Source organism: Lissotriton vulgaris, chromosome 6, assembly GCF_964263255.1.
Source record: "Lissotriton vulgaris chromosome 6, aLisVul1.2, whole genome shotgun sequence".
Taxonomy (NCBI): domain Eukaryota; kingdom Metazoa; phylum Chordata; class Amphibia; order Caudata; family Salamandridae; genus Lissotriton; species Lissotriton vulgaris.
In genome coordinates, this window is record NC_141694.1 from 949,251,592 (window position 1) to 949,275,145 (window position 23,554).

At 42.0% G+C, this 23,554-nt stretch overlaps 1 protein-coding gene across 1 annotated transcript in view; it reads left to right on the top strand.

The window, feature by feature from the left end:
• The first annotated feature begins 834 nt into the window (after positions 1-834).
• The window catches only part of HEY2 (hes related family bHLH transcription factor with YRPW motif 2), a 70,553-nt gene continuing 47,833 nt past the window's right edge, over positions 835-23,554 (top strand). Inside the window, exon 1 of the mRNA XM_086925327.1 lies at positions 835-968. Within this exon, the coding sequence (XP_086781453.1) occupies positions 886-968 (83 nt within the window). The 5' untranslated portion in view covers positions 835-885. The remainder of the gene's footprint in view (positions 969-23,554) is intronic.

Below are 23,554 nucleotides of genomic sequence, written 5' to 3' on the forward strand. Positions count from 1 at the left end.
TCCAGAGTCGGCATCCGACCGACCTGAAATTTCTGAACAATCACCCGATACGTCTGCGCCCAAGCAAACACCCACCAGAGGAAGACAGCGATACGATCTCCGGCCAAATCCAAGACCCAGCCGAAGGTTGGCAGATTTTGCCTATTGAACTGACGCGCACACCAGAGACTGTCAAAAGACCAACTTGGGAAGGTATGTAGCGCTCTAGTGTTTCCCGGGGTCTCGGCTGAGCCCCAGAAGAAATCCCACACATTGTATCACCTTCTGGCCAGGCGTGGCCAGAAGGCTATAAATAAATGGCTGGAAGTTGCAAGGGACTTCCTGTCCGACCTGACACAGTGCCTGCGTTTCTGTTATTTGCTCCACTATAACTGGCACGTGTGTGTTGTCCCCCATAGCCTAGACCCTGGCGGCGACCCCTGCAGCGTACCCCCCCCCCCCCCCCCCCACAGAACTCAACCTACACCAACTCTGGCTTCCCGGTTTTTCCGCCATGCAAATCTATCTAGATTACACTGATGAACCGAGCCGAGACAAACAGGGGAAATCCAGCATGTGTCCCTGAAACAGACACAGTTTGCTTCCGGCGAGGAGCCCTTGGTCCCATGGGAAGATCGTGTCCCTGCAGACAGGAAGGCTGCTGATTCTGGGACTTGACACATAGGAGCTCCGCCTTCACAGCCCTGGGTTCTGGGGAAGAGAGCTGTGTCCTCCCGAGAAGGGGCGTGTCCTCACCAGAGGGGGGCGTGTCCTGGCGGAGCTGGGCGTTGCCTGTCGCCGAGGTCAGGCCGGGCGGCGTGGGAAAGCGCAGCAGAGAGCGCTGAAGCTGCCAAGTCCGCGGAGTTGTCCCGCCGACCGACCCCTCGCATCCCGGGCACCGCCGCCATGAAGAGACCGTGCGAGGACTCCAGCTCGGACAGCGACATGGACGAGACCATTGACGTGGGCAGCGAGAACAACTACTCAGGGTGAGGGGCAGCTTACGCACCTGCCACCAGCCGGGGAGCGGGCACTGCCACACAGAGGGTGAAACCTGGTCACTGCGAGCCCGGAGGGTCACTGAGGTGGCAGAGCAGGGAGACTATGCAACTAGGGCTTGTAATGTACGCGACTCTCACCCAGGTTGCGCCACCTGTAGTTTTAGCATCCCTCATCTGCATAGGGTCACCTCGCTGACACAGAGCACGCCCATCACCTGCACACTGCGCTCATCGTTTGCACGAGCTGCCCTCATTCTGGCAAATTTATCGCATGTATCCCTATTATTGCCCAGGCCTTTCTGCCTGAAAGTGCCCCTCTAGCCGTAAGTACCCCTGACTTGCCTTGAGATACCCTATCACCAGTGCTTGAAATGGAAAAATAGAAGTGCAGAGTACCTGCTTGTTTCTGAGAAGTGCTGGTACTGAAAGGTATTACGTTTTTCTTGAGAAGTGCAGGTACTCTCCCTCCCAAAATTTAAAAGCGCCGGTACTCAGTACCGGACAGACCCGGCCCATTTAAAGCACTGCCTATCACACCTAAAGTGCCCTTCACTTGACTAAATGTCCACTCTGTAGCCTCAAGTGCTCAACCCTTGTAGAAAGAGTTACTCGCTTGCCTAAAAGTTCCTTCTCTTGCATAAAGTGCCCTTCTTTTGGATGAAGCGCCCCCTCCGTTGTGTAAAGTGCCACCTTCTCAAGCAAGGAAAGTCCCCACCCGTATAACGCGCACCTCATTTGCACAGATTTTCTGTCACATACAAACACCGTCCTGACTTGCAAGAAGTAGCCCTCTCATGCTCACGCGACTTCCACATCTTGTTTGTATAAAGCGCCTAGGCTAGCACAAATCACCTTTCCTATGCACAACATTCCTCACATGTACACTAACACGTTCTCACACGTTCTTAACTCTCAAGGTGTGTCGACATTTTCCACACAATCAATGTGGAAGTGAATGAACACTTGGGTCAGTGGTTACATTGCCGACTTGTCCGACCAGTACTTGGCACCCCTAGCTACCACACAGTGCTTAGAAGCAAACGATACACTGAGCGCTATGTAAAAACAAGTGACTCATCCATTATAAAAGTAAACGCTATTGCACTAAACGCGTCTTTTCGTTCGCTTCAAGCGGGGTCAATGGTGTCCCACCTTTGGACTTGCCTCTCTGTCGCAGCAGTGCTCGTGTCTTGGTTCAAAGGCGAGGGGTCGTTCATCACTGCAGACTGCAACCCGAATGGCCAATGGAACGGATAAAGGCATTCGCGGGGACCGTCGCCATGGGAGACCGGCTGTTTATCTGGACGTTTTGTGGAGCGCTGCGTTTATCCTTGCGGATACTTCTGGGCGCTGGGACAGCCAGCATATTATATATAGGCGTTAGACGAGGCCAGGCTGTAATAGCCCTCCGTCGGACCGCTTGGAGAGAGAGTGTTCCGATCCCGTCTGACCAGGCAAGGGAATGGCTATCGGTGGTGCAGCAGGAGCAGTGGCACCGGGCCGACAGACGTACTGGTGCACTGCACCACATTTATGGGTGCCTTTTCCTACCCAGCTATAGGGCATGGGTCTGTTTTCAGTACCAATGACACACTTGCCATGCCACTGTGAACACGTCGGATTTCTTACAGGGATGCAGAGAGGACGAAAAGCTCTGTGGTCTCATTCAGTGCATAGCTTTGATCGACGGGAACATTGGCAGTCTGGTCTCGTGATGTTTTTACTGCTGGCAGAACTCTGCAAAAAAATGCTGTTCCGGTGAATGAATGTGACCGGTTCAGAGCTGTGAAGATACCCATTCCACGTTTATTTACCGTTCGAGCTGTTGGTTCCCATTGTAATGTAATGAGCAAAATTGCACCATGAGAGTGGCAGAAACACAAATAGTTTTTATATAGAAAATGTGACAAATCGAGGTTTTGACAGCTCATACATACGGACTATGAAAGAAGGACTAGGTCTAAAAAAAAAAAGTATTTTCTATTTTATCCGCTGCGCTAAATCAATTCACCTTTTTGTCAAGTGTAACCATTATCAGCTTCTCATGTCATTACACTCATTAAACGCACTCCATGTCGCTGCGTTTCTAATAATGCAACTTGCAAAATGGCCCTAAAGGGATTTGTGCAATAGTTGCCCCCCCCCCTTTGAAAACAATATACTGTGAAATCTCTGACGGTCTGCGACTGGAACTAAACTACATTTCAGGCGACGCAGAGAATAGGCTCCATAACGTTGTTGGAATAAATGCCCAGTTTGGCGCAAATTGGGACATTTTAGGCACATCTTTTTATTTGTTGTGTTCTAGCTCCCACTCTGCTAATTTTTAGAATACTTAGGGAGAGACAGGGCAACAGCACTAATCAGCCAACTTTTACAACATTTAGAAGAAGTTAGAGCGGCAGTTTTAATCTAATATCATTTGCAATAAATGTGAATGTTTCCAGCACTTGAATGAATATGCCAATTTTGAGAATATTAAGTAACATAGAGAGAACGAGCGAAAAACTTCAATTTCTCAGAATACTTGGAAGCAAAAATCAGAATATTTAGGAACATGCAGCGCACTAGGTTTAATGCACCCATTTTCAGAATATTTAGGAACAAGCAGCACATTAGTTTTAATGTGCCTGTTGTCCGGGTATTTAGGAGTAAGCAGCACTAGGGTTGATGTGCCAATTTTCAGAATATTTAGGAACACACAGCACACTAGGTTTAACGTGCCTGTTTTCAGGGTATTTAGAAACAAGCAGGGCACTAGGTTTAACGCGCCTGTTTTCAGAGTATTTAGGTCAAGCAGTGCACTAGGTATAACGTGCCTGTGTTCAGAGTATTTAGGAACAAGCAGTACACTAGGTTTAGCGTGCCTGTTTTCAGAGTATTTAGGAACAAGCAGTACACTAGGTTTAACGTGACTGTTTTCAGGGTATTTAGGAACAAGCAGGGCACTAGGTTTAACGTGCCTGTTTTCAGAGTATTTAGGAACAAGCAGTGCACTAGATTTAATGTGCCTGTTTTCAGAGTATTTAGGAACAAGCAGTGCACTGGGTTTAACATGCCTGTTTTCAGAGTTTTAGGAACAAGCAGCACACTTGTTTTAACATGCCTGTTTTCGGAGTATTTAGGAACAAGCAGTGCACTAGGTTTAACATGCCTGTTTTCAGGGTATTTAGGAACAAGCAGGGCACTAGGTTTAACGTGCCTGTTTTCAGAGTATTTAGGAACAAGCAGTGCACTAGATTTAATGTGCCTGTTTTCAGAGTATTTAGGAACAAGCAGTGCACTAGGTTTAATATGCCTGTTTTCAGAGTATTTACGAACAAGCAGTGCACTAGGTTTAACATGCCTGTTTTCAGGGTATTTAGGAACAAGCAGGGCACTAGGTTTAACGTGCCTGTTTTCAGAGTATTTAGGAACAAGCAGTGCACTAGATTTAATGCGCCTGTTTTCAGAGTATTTAGGAACAAGCAGTGCACTAGGCTTTATATGCCTGTTTTCAGAGTATTTAGGAACAAGCAGTGCACTAGGTTTAACGTGCCTGTATTTAAGAGTATTTAGGAAGGAGCAGTGCACTAGGTTTAACATGCCTGTTTTCAGAGTATTTAGGAACAAGCGTCTCGCTAGTTTTAACGTGCCTGTTTTCCGAGTACTTATTGTGCCTGTTTTCTGTGTATTCTGGAACAACCAGCAGACTAGGTTTAATGTGCCTGTTTTCGGGGTATTTAGGAAGGGGCAGTGCACTAGGTTTTATATGCCTGTTTTCAGAGTATTTAGGAACAAGCAGTGCACTAGGTTTTATATGCCTGTTTTCAGAGTATTTAGGAACAAGCAGTGCACTAGGTTTAACGTGCCTGTATTTAAGAGTATTTAGGAAGGAGCAGTGCACTAGGTTTAACATGCCTGTTTTCAGAGTATTTAGGAACAAGCGTCACGCTAGTTTTAACGTGCCTGTTTTCCGAGTACTTATTGTGCCTGTTTTCTGTGTATTCTGGAACAACCAGCAGACTAGGTTTAATGTGCCTGTTTTCGGGGTATTTAGGAAGGGGCAGTGCACTAGGTTTTATATGCCTGTTTTCAGGGTATTTAGGAACAAGCAGGGCACTAGGTTTAACGTGCCTGTTTTCAGAGTATTTAGGAACAAGCAGTGCACTAGATTTAATGTGCCTGTTTTCAGAGTATTTAGGAACAAGCAGTGCACTAGGTTTTATATGCCTGTTTTCAGAGTATTTAGGAACAAGCAGTGCACTAGGTTTAACGTGCCTGTATTTAAGAGTATTTAGAAAGGAGCAGTGCACTAGGTTTTATGTGCCTGTTTTCAGAGTATTTAAAAAGGAACAGTGCACTAGGTTTAATCTGCCAGTTCTTAGTATACAGAGGAAATAACAGAGCCTTCATCTGCTTATTTAGGTCTAGTGAAGAACAGACAGAGCATTAATCTGCTATTTCTTAATGTAGTTAGGACCAGACAAAGAACCAGCATTAGTCTTTTATTGTTTACAATACAATACCGAAAGCAGACATATCACCTGTATTAATCGACTGATTTTAGTATTGCGCATGAGCAGGCAGAACATTAGCAATGATCCAACAACTTTTATCATATTTATAAAGAAAGCACCCGCAATTATTTGTTAATGCATAGAATTGTCGGGAAGAGAGAATCAACATTCATTTGTCAATGTATAGAATCAGTGGGAAGAGAGCACTCGCATTCATTAGTCAATGTATGGAATACTTGGCAAGAGAGCTCCGGCATCCATGTGTCAATGTATGGACTACTCTGCAACAGCATTCATCTGTCAATGTATAGAATAGTCGGGAAGAGAGCACCAGCATTCATTAGTCAATTTATAGAATCCTTGGGAAGGGGCAACAGCATTCATTTGTCAGTGTAAAGAATACTGTGCACCAGCATTCATTAGTCAATGTGTCAATGTATAGGATACTCGGGAAGCGAGCACCGGCATCCATTTGTCAATGTACAGAATACTTGGGAAGAGAGCATCAGGGAAGAAAGCAGCAGCATTCATTTGTCAATGTATAGAATCATTGGGAAGAGAGCATCAGCATTCCTTTGTCAATGTATGGAATACGCTGCATCAACATTCAGTAGTCAATGTATAGAATAGTCGGGAAGAGAGCACCAGCATTCATTAGTCAATGTATAGAATACTTGTGAAGAAAGAACCGGCATTCATTTGTCAATGTATAGAATCCTTGGGAAGAGAGCATCAGCATTCCTTTGTCAATGTATGGAATACTCTGCAACAGCATTCATCTCTCAATGTATAGAATAGTCGGGAAGAGAGCACCAGCATTCATTAGTCAATTTATAGAATCCTTGGGAAGGGGCAACAGCATTCATTTGTCAATGTAAAGAATACTCTGCACTAGCATTCATTAGTCAATGTGTCACTGTATAGGATACTCGGGAAGCGAGCACCGGCATCCATTTGTCAATGTACAGAATACTTGGGAAGAGAGCGCCAGCATTATCTTTTCAACGTATAGAATACTCGGAAAGAGAGTACCGAATTGATTTGTCATTGCATAGAATACTCGGAAAGAGAGCATCGTCATCCATTTGTTAATTTATGGAATACTTGGGAAGAGGGCCCCAGCATTCCTTTGTCAATGTGTAGAATACTCTGCATCAGCATTCATTACTCAATGTATAAAGTAGTTGGGAAGAGAGCATCAGCATTCATTTGTCAATGCATAGAATCCTTGGGAAGAAAGCATCAGCATTCATTAGTCAATGCATAGAATCCTTGGGAAGAAAGCATCAGCATTCATTAGTCAATGTATAGAGTCATTGGGAAGAAAGCAGCAGCATTCATTTGTCAATGTATAGAATCATTGGGAAGAGAGCATCAGCATTCATTAGTCAATGTATAGAATCCTTGGGAAGAGAGCATCAGCATTCCTTTGTCAATGTATGGAATACTCTGCATTAGCATTCATTAGTCAATGTATAGAATACTTGTGAAGAGAGAACCGGCATTCATTTGTCAATGTATAGAATACTCTGCACCGGAATTACTCTTCCAGTGTTCTGAATATTTAGGCGCAAGTAGCGCACCAGGGCTAATTTGCCAGCGCCTAGCACGCTGAGCAACAGGGCGCCGCCATTACTCTGCCAATTGTTGGAGTGGGCAGCCGGAGCACCAGCACTATTCAGCCAATGTTTACAATACCCATAAACAGAGCACCCCCATGAGAGTGGGCTTGTTTAGAACACGTGGGAACAGAGAGTGCCCCAACATGAATCTACTAATATCTAGAGTATTTAAGAATGATCTGGTTATTTTTTATATTTCTGTGATGGTGAGGTCTGGTGGTCCTGCCTGTTCCTTTTAACCTGTCAGTGCCCAGAGGAGATACTAGTAGCCTTATGCGCTGTTGCAAGCTTCCTCACTAGTCATAATAATAATTTCATTTCCACACGGCGCTCGTCACACAGGGGAGCCGTTTCTTATCTTTGTAGTTTCCAAGTGTTGTTATTACCCTGCTAATGTGTTATCGAGCTTCGACATAAAATGATGGCTCTGCGAGGCCTGCGGGCCGCACACAGTTCTCAGCAGCAAGGGGCCATCTCTAAAATTCTCCACGAAAGGCCTCCGTTGAAACGAGTTAAACACAGTACACCGCTTCTGCGTCATAGCGGGTTGTTTACTTGTGAGCATCCCGCGGCTGCCTTGTTTCTGAGTCCCACTCAGCCTTTCATTCGTCTTCGGTTGATAAAATGTGTACCCTTGGGCAGCCGCGGCACCCAAAGGGGATTCGCGGAACGTAACATTTTTGCTTGTTGTCGTGTTGCAGTTAAGAGGAAAGTTGCAAACACACCGCTCAAGCGAGTGTCTTAATTATAGCGTTAAACTCCCTAATATTAGCGAGAGGGTCAATTTGTGGTGCTTTAATGTTCAAAGTTTTTTTTGTTGGTATTAATCATGAAGAAATAACCAAACTTCGTCCCTGCACCCATTCGGTTCAGTGAAAGGCTTGCACTCTAGTGATCAGTATGCAGACCCTTCACACATGATAGAACTTGTCAGCATATACTATAATGAAAATAACATATTTAAACAGAGTACACAGTATTTCCGCAGTTTCTAAGCGCTTGAAACAACCGGCGTTACTGATACCTGGTTGTGTGGCACACTGGCACTAGATTTTCTGCGTGAAAGGCTGTCTCGACCATCCCAGGGCTCAGACGTGTGACTTGCTTATCACCGCACGTTACAGCAGCGAGCGTTCAAATAACCGAATTATGTTTCCGGCAATGAGAACAGTCTCACACGGTATCCTGCACCTCGAAGTTCAGAGAGGTTGTAGTTGGGCAGAAGCTTCAACCACCAGCGGATACACTGTGCCCCCTTCAACAGTTTTTAACTATAGGGGAGGGGCAGATTCGTCACTATCAGTGGTGTAACAAACCTCACACTATTCTGTACTGTACTATGGTCACTAGGATTGTCGATTCACACAATACCAGAGTCCAGGAGAATCTTCAAAATCCCCAACGGACATGCATAGAGTTTTCAATGAAATCCCTTATATGTCAGTTTTTATGGTAAAAAGATGGCTGGATTTTTCTGTTCGGTGTCTGACACTTCCCTTGTTAGGGATATAGGCTGGGTCAGACTTATTCATATATGGGATCTATTCCATTGAAGTGGTAGGGAAAGTCTCACCACATTAATATGTTTACTTAGTCTTACTAGTTATGAGTGATTATACGCACACACACATTTTATATATAATATATATATATATATATATATATATATATATATATATATATATATATATATATATATATATATATATATATATATATATATATATATATATATATATATATATACATATAAAAGTCACTGAAAAAAACAAAGGTCACAGGGACAATATAGTTAGGAAATAGAATCTTCTTAAAACCTTAGAAATTCACACAAAAAAACAAAGGTTACAGAGACATTATAGTGAGGTTCAGATTTTACACACACAAAACCATAGAAATTCCGCAGTTGTAGGTATATCAAGTAATTAGAACTCATTCCCTAAGGTAAATATAGCTCACCCCCCACCTTGCACAGTTTTCTCATCAATAGCTTCACTGAAAATGTTGCAGTCATATTATTGTTGCTGTCACAGAATATGTCGTGATTGATATAATATGTAGGATCAATAGCAGTGCATGGCAACAGCGCAAGTAATAGGTACCTTAGGGCACACGTTCTAGTTACTTGAGATAACTATAACTGCTGAGTTTCTATGGTTTTCTCTATGTAAAATCTGAACCTAACTATAACATCCCTGTAACTTTTATTTTTTTAGTGAATTTCTAAGGGTTTTTACATTTTATTTCCTAACTATACTTTTCTTGTTACCTTTTTTTTCTGTGAATTTATACAGCTTTCTAATGCTATTTCCTAACTATTACATCCTCTACCTTTGTTTTTTTCAGTGAATTTCTAATATTTGTAATGCTATTTCTAAACTATAACATCCTTGAAACCTGGGTGTGTGAGTGGTTGTCGGGGTTTGTAAGTGGGTTTGGTGGGTGTGTCAGTGCATGTGTGAATGGCTTTGTGGATTTGTGACTGGGTGTGCGACTGGCTGTATAGGTCTGTGAGTGGGTGTGTGAGTGGTTTTGTGTGTGTCACTGGGTAAGTGAGATGTTTTGAGGGTGAGGGGGTGTGTGGGTGGTTTTATGGGTCTGTGAATGGGTGTGTGAGTGGCTGAATGTCTCAGTGAGTGGGTGTGTGAGTTTCTGTATGGATCTGTGAGTGGGTGTGTGAGTGCCTATATGAGTAAATGAGTGGGTGCATGAATGGTAGTGTGGGAGTATAATTGAGTGTGTGTAAGTGGGACCATGAATGAGTGTATGTTTTTTTTTCATTAGGTGCTAGATCCGCGGATCCGGCGTGGATTTACCCAGTGGGCGCATGGAGCACCTAGACGGATCCACGGATCCTCACACCTGGAACAAAGTAGTTTTAGAATATTTCTGGCCCATCGGGCACAGACCCATATATACTGCACCCAAGGGGTCAGGGTACCTCTACCCTGACCCCTTCTATTACATTTCGCTTCAATTTTGAGGCCCTGGAACCGCGTCCCAATAGATAAAATGGCAGCTGCAACTTCCCTGTCAGGTTGCGACCAGCCAATCACAGCATTGTTGTTGGCACATGGATCTGTATATCCAATATGGTGGATACGCGATGGATGCACGTCACTAGATATCTATATTTCTTTTTTCTTTAATAGCTCCAAACTACTGAATAGATTTTAACCAAATTACCAAAAGGTCTGTTTCTGGACCAAGAGCTAGCTTTCTGGCACATTTGGTGTCATTCTCTCTAGCGATTCGGGCTGTAGTCGTGTATAAAATTCCTATGGGAAATTGTATGGGGAAAACGTATTTTGGGACCCCCCCAACTTTTCTCGACCACTGCTTGAAGAATTACCACAACACTTTCCAGACAGCAGCTCAAGTGACTAGTACACTAGTTTTGAAAATCTGTCAAAATTCCTTAAACGGCACTAAAGTTATTCAGAAAAGAAAAATATGTCCTCAATATAACTAGCAACCACCAATGGGTAATATGTCTAAATCCTTTCCTCTTCTATCCCTCCACTATTCTTTCCAATCCAAATAACAGACTAACATGTCCACTTCTAAAATTAATTTCATATTTCTCTATACTAATTCACCACTAATCCTTTATGGGTTCTGACGAGCATGCTACTCCACAAAAAAGCACGTCAACATCTCATCAGCGGTAGCAAGCGCTATATAAATGCAAACCTTTTTCCCTCCTCTGTCCCTCTGCTATCCTTCTTAATCTAAATTACAGACTAACATATCCACCACTCAAATGACTTTCATATTTCACTATACTAATTCACCACTAATCCCTTATGGGTTCCGGAGTAGTGTGCTACTCGGCAAAAAAAACATTTCAACACCCCTTCAGGGGTAGCAAGCACTATATAAAAGCAAACCTTTTTTCTTCTTCTATCCCTCTGCTATCCTTATCAATCCAGACTAATCCTTTATGGGTTCCAAAGTAGCGTGCTACTCACCCAAAAAATTGCTTCAACACCCCATATGGGTAGCAAGCGTTATATAAATGCAAACCTTTTTGCCTCTTCTATTCCTCTACTATCCTGCTGAATCCAAATAACTGACTAACTTATCCACCACTCAAATTACTTTCATATTTCACTATAATAATTCACCACTAATCCTTCATGGGTTCCTGTGTAGCGCGCTACTTGCTGAAAAAGCGATATGACGCCTCATCAGGGTTAGTACTCACCATAAAAATGCAATTACAATACAATAGAGAGAGAGAGAGAGAGAGAGAGAGAGAGAGAGAGAAAGTGAGAGAGAGAGAGAGAGATAAATTCACTGGGAAAAACCAAAGGTTAAAGTAATGTTAGAGTTAGGTGAATACGTCAGTGACAACATTTTAAATTAAAAACACAGAAATTCACCAGTTATATTTAGCATAGGTAACTATAACTTGCGCCCCTCCCATGAACTGCTTATGACCTCACATATTACATCACTCAAAGCATCCTATAGGACATCAATTATGATATCATTGAAGACATCTCAAACAACATCATTGATGACATCACTGATGACATTCTATTCTATTCTATTCTGGGTTTGGTGAAGCGCAACAGCTGCCCCAGCAATAGGGCGTCCCGGCGCTGAGAGAAGTCACACACCCTACCAGGAGGAGAGCATGGGAGGGGGGGGGGGGAAGGGAGCTGCACTAGTCGGGAGGAAATAGAAGGGTCTTGATTGCCTTACGAAAGGCAGAGAGGCAGTCTATGGAACGTATATGAAGAGGAAGAGCGTTCCATAACTTGGGTCCCAGGACCTTGAAGGAGCGACCTCCAGTGCGACAGAGCTTTATTCGAGGTACTTTCAGAAGGAGTTGGTTGAAGGAGCGCAACTCGCGGCTAGGAGCATAGGGGCAGGTGAGGTTTTGTAGCAGAGGGGGGTTTCCCTGTTTGACGATTTTAAAGATCGTAATGAGAGCTTTGAATTTTACTCTGTTTTCGACGGGCAGCCAGTGAAGTTTGCGGATGGTGGCTCTGGCTGAGCATCTGCGGGGAAGACCGACCAGCGTTCTTGCCGCCGCGTTTTGGACTCGTTGAAACCTAGCAGTTTCTGCTTTGTTTGCACCTAGGAGGAGGACGTTCGCGTAGTCCAGGCGTGATAAGATGGTTGCCTGGACAATCAGCTGGCGGACCTTAGAATCGAAAAAGCCAAGTATGGGCCTAAGATTTCTCAGAAGACCTATACAAGTGGCTGCCACCTTTTTGGTGTGTGTCTGGAAGCTGAGAGTGGCATCCATCCAGACTCCCAGGTTTTTGACGCTAGATTTAGGGAGTGGGGTGGTACCAAGGGATGACGGCCACCAGTGCTCGTTCCAATGGCTGGTGTTTCTGCCAAGAAGGAGCACCTCGGTTTTCCCGGCATTCAGTTGGAGATAGTTGTCCGTCATCCATTGTGCCACTGCTGCCAGGCCATTTCTGAACCTGGACGCCATGATGGAAGGGCTTTCAGTGAGGGTGACGACCAACTGGGTGTCGTCGGCGTATGATACCAGGAGTTTGTTAGGTTTTTTTTTAATTTACATAGTGGCAAGTAACTACCAATTTGCTTTCCTACCTAATTTTGTACAGCCTGTGTCCAGCAAATGTGTGTGTTTACAAAACTCATGTGCACCTAAAGCATCATAGGTGTGTAGAGGTATTGAACATGTTATACATCTTTGTATTGAAGAGTAACTCTGTGTGCAGGTGGCAGTTGATGACTTGTGTTCATTATGTTCCACACTATTTCGGTACTGCAGAAAAAGTTTCCAGCTGTGCAAGGATTCTACGTATTACATATTAAGTATTGTAAACAGCCTTGAGTTATTAGACAGAACAGTCTCAGCATGACAATTTCTACTTAACATAGAAGACTGTGTGCACCAGGTACTACCCTATGTTCATATGCTTGTTTTGCTTTAGAGGATGGGCTGCCTGTAAAGGTTGCACCACAGTATGAAAGCTGCAGGTGGTCTGATCTTAAGCACCTTTAGACCCTGGTTTTTTTAAGTGAATAGTCGCTCTTTGGACAAGTTTTGCATTGAGTGTACACTGTTCTTAGTAGATACTTTTTAATACTCTGGTGTATTCCCCATGGGATTTTAACTGTCTACAAACAGTGTAGCAAAAGTAAACTCTTTATATGGAGTAGACAGTGTTAACAGTCCCCATTTTTCTACTTATATCTGCTTCTTTTCTCAATGTAGGTCCAGTGACTATCAGTGGTTTGATACAAGTAAAGACTGTCAATAGTAGGGCATTAGTTATGTAACAAGGCTTCATTATCTGAAGGAACTTGATTTTCTGTGAACAGTTGTGTACAGATTGAACACCTTGTGCAGGATAGGTTACTCTTTTATCTGTGGTTAATAGTCAATATCAACTTGGCTATCGATGGAGTGTATGGTATAGGGTCAGTGTTGGCCACAGCACAAGCTTACTTTACCTATGGGGGTTGTATGTATGACAGCAGTAATGATGTTTCATATTATTCTGCACTGTTTTCCATTTACTTTCATAGCTCTAATGCTATAACCGTTTACAGAGCAATGTGTACAAAAGAAACTTGGATGATGTCATCAAAGATGTCAAACAGAGCCAAAGTTATTAGCAACACAAAAATGCTTTTCCTATAGAAATGTAACTACCAAGTGGTGACTACCGCCGGGATATATATATATATATATATATATATATATATATATATATATATATATATATATATATATATATATATATATATATATATATATAAACTTAATTTAAATCCAGTGATTGATCACAATGATTCCCTGGTGCGTTTCGGTCCACATGTACCTTGCGCACAGGTGTGATATTACAAGTTCAGTTGGGTTGTTTGTGACCACTAAACAATAAGAATGCTGAAAAAACCCTCTTTATTGGTGAGTTTTTAAGCATTTCTATAAAATTAACACTCTTAATATGCAAAGTAATGTTGGTAGTTCATTTTATTTGTGACACGCTGCTGTCCGATTTTCTCTCACCATTCAGCCTTTCAGATCCTCCTCGATGCATGTTGGTCTTTGTGGTCCAAACAGTCATTTCAATTCATATTTATCCCTCTAGGGGGAAATTATTTACATAGTTCTCACCCTCCAGTGGGCTTAAAACCATTCATCCCGGATTTTTTTTTTATGTAGCACACTTCGCTTCACCTGGGTGTTCCTTTTTAGGTTTAACAAGTTACAAGCCTAAACGGACTCGCTGTGTCTGCACTTTCAGCGGTGGCAGCCCTTGCCCTAAATTAATTTCTGATATATATATCTATATTACTGTCTGTAATTTTAGTTAGGACCTAGTTACAACCCACAAGAAGAGCGTTTTAGGGTTTGTTAATACCTTTGGCAATGTTTGACAAATCTTTATGAAACTTTCCCAAAATAAAAGCTCATCTACTTCAGCTCTTCCTGGAAATTTTTGGGGCATCCATTAAACGGGGGCCAAGAAAAAAGGGTGGTCCCAAAATGCAATTTCTCCAGGCACTATCCGTTCTGAATTTCGAAAAGAACTCCAGCTCAAACGGCTGAACAGAATTGCACCATATTTGGCAGGAAGCTAGATCTGTATGCAACAAGCATGCTTTTTGTGATTTGGTGTTAATCCATTCAGTCGCTTTGAGAAATTAAGGGTCAAATTTGATGCATATCTGGGCAGCAGTCATCACAGGACTCTTGCAAGAGGCCTGTGAGCACACAACTTTAAGTACTAGAGCAATTTGATGCGCTGAGGGGTCTTTTCCCTTCCGGTCTTTTCGCTCCTATGGTAGCGAGAGGTTCCCGTGTGTCCTGCACGAGCTCTAACTCTGACTGGCTTGCCACAACAGGAGGAGAAATTCTCCGGCTTCCATTTCAGGACATGGGGAACTCGGTCCCCGTGTTCTGGAAAGTATCAAAAGAAATGTATAAGGGGGCATGGTAGGGATAGCCTAACCCCCTTAACCTTGTGGGCCCCCTACAGCCCTCTCTCCAGTCCAAATATATTATTATTTTTTTAACGTTAATCAAGATGTCCAATTGCAGAGTGTGGGGTGAGACTGGGCACATGGCCTGGCCACATCCGAACTGTGCCAAAGGCCCTACACTTAGTGGGGTTGGGTGCCCACTGGGGGTTGTGCACCCGGCCCCATGCAGCACATGGCAATGGACATTTTACTTTACGTTGTTAATGTTTTACTAGAGCAAAATATAATGGTACTCATACTACTAACCTGGAAGGATAGGAGGCTCAGGTGGCCTGGCTAAGATGCAAACTGATGACCTGCTGGTCAAAGCAAATGTCAGTAGCCAGCATTCCACTCAGCCATTTTGCCACCTGCAACATGATGTTGAAAACGCTAGTACCATCAGAAAACATAAAACATTGTCTAGGGCTGTCCAGAGGGTAGAACTGACCTATAGGACAATCAGGCAGTGTCCAACGGGCTGATCTGACAGGTCACTGTGTGGGCCGTTTTTTTGTGCTGTTTGAGGCCCTGTTTTATGGTCGCGTGGGTCAGATTTTACAGATGATTTCCTTGATATTATGACAAACATCGTCTGCGGCAACGACAAATGCATGCAGTCTCCAATATTTTTCAAAATATCTAATGTAACATGTCTTTACAAGCTAAAAAATGCTCCAATTCACAAACATGGGCCGCGTTTATTAGCCAGCTAATTTAGCAATTGGGACCGCTTTTATTATAGCGCGTGGGCCTATTTTCTGTCCCGGTCCAACACTGGGTTTCTGACAGTATCTTATGAAAAGTCAGGCGCGGTGGGACAAAATGAACAGCCATCGAGAATCATAAACCAGGCTTTAAAAAAAAATCCTTACTGGAATAGTAATATGATTGCATCCACCACACATTGCATTGTCTATTTACAGGGGCTATAACAAGTCAGAAATTGGAAAACATCTTCACAATCAGGCAAAAAAAGTAACTAAGCAGAACACGTTCTGACCAATTAGAGCCAAACAGCATATTTGTGCAAAGGGGAAAAGCAAAACGCGTCACCAACTGAGTCAAAGTGCCCCAAAAAGGTGAGTTACCCAAAATCATCAGGGTGTTTTCCAAGCTCAGTTAGAGATAAAGCGCTTATGTGGCATGATTACCTCTCCTCAAAGTGGGCTAATTGTACACTCAATAAAATAATTACATTAGTTTAATCTAAGAAAGTAGAATTGTGTTCAGCCTACCACTCATGCATTTCGCAAGTGTTCCCAGAATGCGCAATTTTCTGAAAGATGTTGGTCTGACAACATTAACTCCAGAATACGAGACGTGGCGTACTTGCGACACAAGTAGCGTCATATTTTTGGTTGACTGTCAAGTTTTGGTGCAGTCATGCCTGCAGACGCCGGCTCAGATCCCAGAGGCGATGCCACCACTGTGGACATCATCAGTGAAGGGGCGCAGGGTATATATAGGAAGGGGTGAAGAAAGGCCCGCGTGAGAGTTGCTCAGAAAAGGCTTCCTGGCATGTTAGCAAGCTGATCAAAGCCGGTCTTTGTAGCATGTGAGCTGCGACACCCATGAGTCCAGCCTGTCCAGTGCCTACCACTGGGTGGGATATAACAGCAGCAAAAATATGGAGTCCCTGAGAAGTGATGAGGGGCCCATGAGCCTCACATATCAGAGATATTATGGCATGTGGCCTCAAAAGCAAGTGATGACTCAGGTTTCCCCCAGACCTCTGCCAGACCCAGTGATTAATTTGAGCCAGTGGTTTCTTGTGCTAGGCACTGGCACTTAATTGCCAACACTGGCCCTTATTACAGTCATTGTCTAATTTGGAGACCAGCACAACAACTGTTGTTTATTAATTCAATATACCTAAAAAATGACTAATACCTGCTGCCAAAGCCTTTCTTATAGGATTGGCAGCCTGTAATAGAATTGTCACACTTATAACGAATATGACAGTTAGTAGTTGGTTGTTACTGTAATTGGCAGAACTGAGAGCAGCAATGGGCGGTGCAAGTGGAAGAGGCCCCCTGACAGGGCCCTGGCATGTATGTTTGTTTTTTTTACAAATTAAGCACTGGCCAGAGCATACTGGTGGGCAAGCCCAGGGAGGCGAGAGGGTGATTCATGCCAAAAGTATGGCTCTGGCTTGGATCTAGGGGTAAGACAAAGTATGTGCCGCAGACACACCAAAGCACTGGCCTCCCAGCCTGCATTATGCAGCTTGGTAAAAGAAAAAAGGCAAGAAGTGACCTACATAATAAAGAAGACCTTCTGTTACACAGTATAGGCAGGAGCAAAATGTGAAAGGCGCATTTCCTCTAGCTGCACAGAACTTGCAGTTTTAATTAAATGCAAAGAAGAAAGTGACAATATGTTTTGTAGCTACTGTCGATGAATCGGCTTGTGCATTGGCTCTTATGCGTGAAGCCAGATCCATACATTATCTCTGCCGTGGCTCTCCTTATGAAACTGGCGGCTTGTCCACCAATCTCTAGCCAGAGGCTGCAATACAGATTAAGTGCGGGTTTTCTTGTGTAGTTTTTGGTATTATTTTTAGTAGCACTTCCCAGTGTTTTCAAAAATCTGTGAGGGGAACGTCTTTTTATGATGACATCATTTTGGATCTTTTTAGTTTTCCCACAATTTTCTCAAACATGTTTAGTGCCTTGCTGAAGAGCAAGTAAAACATCTTTGGAACAGGCTACGAGCTGATTGTATACCAGGATGTCAAAAATTGTTTTCTGTGTAGCAAACCCACAAAATAACCTTAAAATGAATTTAAAGTTCAGTTTACCAGTTTGAAAGAAAGAAAAGAATGTCAACGGGGCAGTGCATGCCATTATTAGAGTATTAACACCTATAATTACAATTGCATCTTGTATTGTATTGTTCTGGATTGCATTTATAAGTTGATTTCTGACTCTTTGCAAGGCCCAAAGGATTTCTGAGTGGTAGATGGAGTAGCTTTTCTTTTTGCATTATTTACAGTCTTTCCCTACCCCTCACCCCTTGGCGGGGCGGTGAAGCACTCTGATGTGCATTTGGTTCCTTATTCTTTGAAAGATAATGTCCTATAGATATTAGATGTGCATGGGCTTCGAGTCTGTGACTCAAGTCTGTGACTTGCCGTTTAAAGCTTGTACTAAACACCACTCCACTTTCTCTCGCGTTCCAACATCTCACCATTAATTTACAATCATTGTGCCCAGATTGAGCTTCCGCTGCATGCCTTTCATCCACCACCCTGCACTTCCTATCTCCTTTTCTAATCTGTGCAGTGTCTTTTTTATCCCAGTTTTTTTTCTCTGGTCATTCTTTTCCTTCATTTGTTTTCTGTATTCTTTCTCCCTTTTCAGCCGTTCTTCTCTTGCTCTAGGTCAAAGTCTGAGGATGAAAGATAAGCCCTGATCCTCAAAAATGATTACCTGAAAGCCACTGGAACTAATTGAGCAATGCTGTCACTGAATACCACAAATGCATTTGGTTAACACAGCTTACAGGGCCTGTGACCCGTACTACTTTAAGGACAGACCTTAAATATTTCTTCAAGACATACCTATAGGAAAAAATATGTTTGTGTACAGTTGCAGGACCACCCTCTGGACTGACTTCTGGGAGCCTGTGCTTTATGGAGCGGAGTGTTTGAAAACTTCCTGCGGCTACAGTCCTGCAATGATAGCTGAGAAGACCTTGATAAAAAATTAAGAGTTGTGTTTTGCTTGGTATACAAACTACAGCTTTTCTGATCCATCAGTGTGTGTGTTTAGTAAAGTCCTCTTCATGCTGAGCCTGTGATCGCTCTAAACTGTCTACCAATCCATGCTTCAATATAAAGAATATTACTTACTTCATACTTAGACTACTAGTATTGCTTGGAGCTGTCTCGCGGTCATAGGTTGCTTTGTCATGTAAGCAGTCACTTCTGCCCATGTGACATGGCTTTGAGGGGGATTTTGCCCACTTTCTGGTCCTTCATTGTTTGCTGGAACCATATATCTTGGTTTGTTTAAAGATGGGAATTTACACATCTGAAGTATTTTGATTCAACTATCTGAGTAGGAAGAATTTATAATTTCAACTTTAGGTTTGTTTGTCTAGGAAATTGAGGTTTACTTCTAAAGAGGCAAATGTTATTGCCAACATGTTATGAAGCTTTATTACTGAATTCTTAAAATCATAAAACACCAAATTCTTTCTTATAGGCTAATCGTGGATGTGGAATGAATAGTCAAATAAAGAAACTGAATTAATATCCCAACTACATGCGTGCTGCAGAATTCATAACGACTACTCTGAAAAAAGTGTTATTTGGCCAACCAAATGTATGAAAAGTTCAATTTGGTTGGCCAGTAGCAGCACCTGAAATATCGGAATCTCTTTATATGAAAAGATGTGGGGAAAAGCCGGAGATTAATGTTCTCGTTGTCAGCAGGTTGAAAATATTAATTGCTTGATGACAGAAACACCCTTAGGAATAGTCCAGTCAAATTTATTAGCAAAGTTGCCCAGTTACATGTCCTCTGAACGGGACTTTTGGAAATGTGTGACTTGAATGTTGGCTCTCTTCGCCCCACCTTTTGGTTGGAATTTCCTCGCCTCTTTGAATTTGATGACACCTCTCTTAAAAATGTACAAAGATTGTGAAAGGTTTACTTTTACTATTATTAACAATTTCAATTAATTGGGGGTGAGTCTTTCCCCATAACGTGATCAGATTGGATCTCGTCTGCACCTTGGAAGGGCACTGAAACTCGTGTGAGGGTAAAAGCCCCCTCTGACTTTGTCACTGGTTTCTGCTAATGCATACCTCTGGTTGTGCCTTTTGTCTCTGCCAGTTTTTTAATTTTTATTTATTTTGCATTTTTTCTAAAATTTTTCATATCTGCAAGTTCCTTTTGGAGGCAAATTACACTTTATAAACGTTATAACAAAGGTAGAAATTACCTAATGCATCATGCACTGCGTGCGAGACACAAAAATCTAAATTTCAGTGCTCAAAAACAGTATGTGCAACCATGCATTGAATTCCAATGTAAACCTGGTAAAGACCATCAGTTTTAAGAGAGCCAGGATGGGCGGTAGAGTCTTTGGCGTGGTGGCGGCTCAACTCTGGAATGATCTTCCCCAGTCTATTAGACAGTCCCACACGCTAATCAGCTTTAGAAAGCTGCTGAAAACCTGGCTATTCCCGAGGGGCGATATTTAGCTCCCCCACTGTAATGACGGGTCGGTGCAACTGTAATACCTTCTGAAGTTCTAAGCGCCAGGATACCCGTAGGGTGACAGTTTTTTTACGCTACACAAATGCTTGATACAATACAATACAATACAATGTGGTACCATACAGATTATGTGCAGTTGATGAACCAGTCAATGCAAGCTTTCACTTTACTTATCGGACCCGGAGTCCCTTGTATATATGTGTTGGCAAGAAATTAATAAGAAGGAGTATACAAGGAGTATACAAGACCATGGAGGTCATACTGAACAGAAAGTTTGAATACTTTTAAGCTCCAACCTTTTGATAATATGATTAGAAATAAAACCATTTTAAAACATATTTTAAATCAATCAACTAAATTGGTATCAGGAGCAGACTATAAAAAAAGCATGCTTGGTCGGTTATCAATGCATACAATAAAACTGAACCCCAATTCTATCTAACTTCTTGCTTGAAACCGGCGGTAAGGGATATATTCCTCAAGCTTAGGTTTGGACACTACCCAACAAAAGATGGTACCCCGAGATGGGTACAAGTTTGGAAATCACGAAAGTGTAGATTATGTGGTTTTATTAATGAAACATTATTGCACATTGTATGCATTTTCCCCAAATTGTGTCAAGAAAGATTAACACTTTTAAAACCAATATTCAACAAACATGGGGTGAGAACATGTCGCCAAGTGATAATACTGTGCCTTCAAGGGCATATCATCAATTTAACAGTTAACTTTGTCAGATTTATTCTTATAGCTGAGAAAAAACTGGCTCAGGACGACGTTGTGGTCATTTAATAAGAATTGAAAGCAGCTATGATTCCAATTATATTGTTTTTCTTTATACTGGCAATGTAACTTGATACTTTTTATAAAGAATCTGAGGTTTGGGGAAATTTTAAGAAGCGTGGATGCACTTTATATTTTAAGTATTAAGAGCACAACTGGACCAAACATTTGTTACTGTATGCTCTGCTTCTTTTTAGGGTCTGATTAAAAAAAAAACAGATAGGGGACTCAAAGATTATTTGTATGAATTGATTTATTATTATGTAAGGTGAATAATAATGAAATGTATTGTTTTATAAGGTTATGAACAAAGTACCTTATTATGATATTTTATGTACTTCTAACAGTTATAAAGATATGTTAATACTTCCTTATTATCTTTAAGGAATGTAAGAAATTGCTCTGATTCACAAATTGTTGTTTTGTTGTAATGATTTACGAACTGTTGTTTTATTGTAATGATTTCAATTAATCGGACAATAAAGAATATATATACTGGCAGTCAATGCAAGCCCCTGAAATGCTGCAGAAGCATGTTAGTGATATTATTTTTGCAATGAGTTGCACTACAATAGTTGTCGATTGCCTTTCATAAAGACTTTATTTCGTTTAATCAAACCCATAAAAGACAAATCAATCAATTTAAAAAAAACACGATTTGTAAGTTTTATCATCACACAAAAAACATAATCGATTCAATGCAGTTGATCAAACACATAATTAAGATTTTAAAATATGATAAAACAATCTATACAAAGGTTAAAGCAGTTCCTCTCCTAAGTATAATAAACATAATAAAAAGTATCCAAAGATTGCATATAATTAAAATTCCTATGTAGCCAGCATTATACAGATACGCCCAGAGCACTACAAGTTCTTGTGACGGTCTGCTTCTGAGAGCAGGCCTGGTTTTAATGATGAAAGTCCATCGACCCAATATGGCTTGCATTTACTACACATTGGAAGACAGCTGACACGTGTTTCGTCTTAGATGCCTTTTTCAAGGCTTGATATGTAAAACGAGCTGGATAGGCTGAAACTCTTCAAGTGACTGGTACATGCTTGTGCAGACACTAAAGCGTTGCGGTTGAAGTAGATTGGCTTATCATAACCTGATAGCTGGTACTAGAAGTGAGACAGCTCACTGCAGAATTGAGATTCCGATTGACCTTACCGGTCCCTTGAAGAGTGTCGGACTATCCAGCTTATTTGACATATTATACCTTGAAAAAGTAGTTTAAGACAAAACACGTGTTGACTGTCTTCCAATACATAGTAAATGCAAGCAATATTGGATCATTGGACTTTCATCAATAAAAACAGACCTGTTCTCAGAAGCAGACTTTCACAAGGACTTGTAGTGCTCTGGGCGCATCTGCATAATATTGTTATGTGAAGGAGTTTCTCTTTCCATACATATTATACGCTGTTATAGTGGCCTAGTATTTAGCCTGCGGAGCACACTTTTCAATGAAGTTGTTTGTACTTACCCTGTGTGTGTTTTTGGGAGGTGCTGAATATCTCCATACCACTGCTACCAATTTTCTCTGATCATATCAGTGCTTTAAATGGGCCGGTACTGTCCGGTATGGAGTACCAGCTCTTTTTTAATTTGAGAGGGAGAGTACAGGCACTTCTCGAGTGTGACATAATACATTTAATTGGAGAGTACCAGCACTTCTCAGAAACAAGCAGATACTCTGGTATAGAGTACCCGGACTTCTATTTTCCCATTTCAAGAACTGGTTCATATGTATCCAGCATGTCAATAAACTACCTCCTTGTGTTCCAAATACAAAGGAGCAACTTAGCCAGACAGCATACAAGTGCTTCGCTGGTATCTGTTCCTGAATATCCTTAGGGCCACTGCATGTTGTGTAACCCCTTGGAATTGACAAATCGAGGTTGTTCACCACCTCCTAGGTGTAGCAAAAGCAGTACAGAAGAATAGTAAGTGGGCCACCAGTTCACTGGACAAGTAGGGATTTATCACATTCAGATCAAAAACTATTAATAGAAAGAATGGTGCATCTACATTTTTTTACATAAAGCTTCCTAGCAGCAGGATTTGTGATAAAATAAAGTTAAATAAATATTCAAAAAGTCAGTACATTCAAAATCCAGGAAAGTTGCGGTTAGGGAGCCAAGTTTGGGATTGGTAATTTCCTTTTCCATCACAAATTTCTTTTATCAGCTCTTTTGATATTGGCTGGGACATCTATGTATCTTTGTATTGTTCTTCCAAGCCGAGTATCATCATCAATGAGCGCACTTTATTGATCCATGGGATTTTATGTTGCGTATCTAATGAAGGGTTCTCTTCAAGTGCCAATCATTAGACCACTAATTCCAGAGTGACCCATAGTCTCTGTCAAAACAGAGGATCCTCTTTGGGAAAACGAAGGCCTCAGTAACCTCCTGACTGATGCGTAGGCAGTCTTAGTGGTGTTGCTTCACTCTCCTCATTTTTTGGGGAT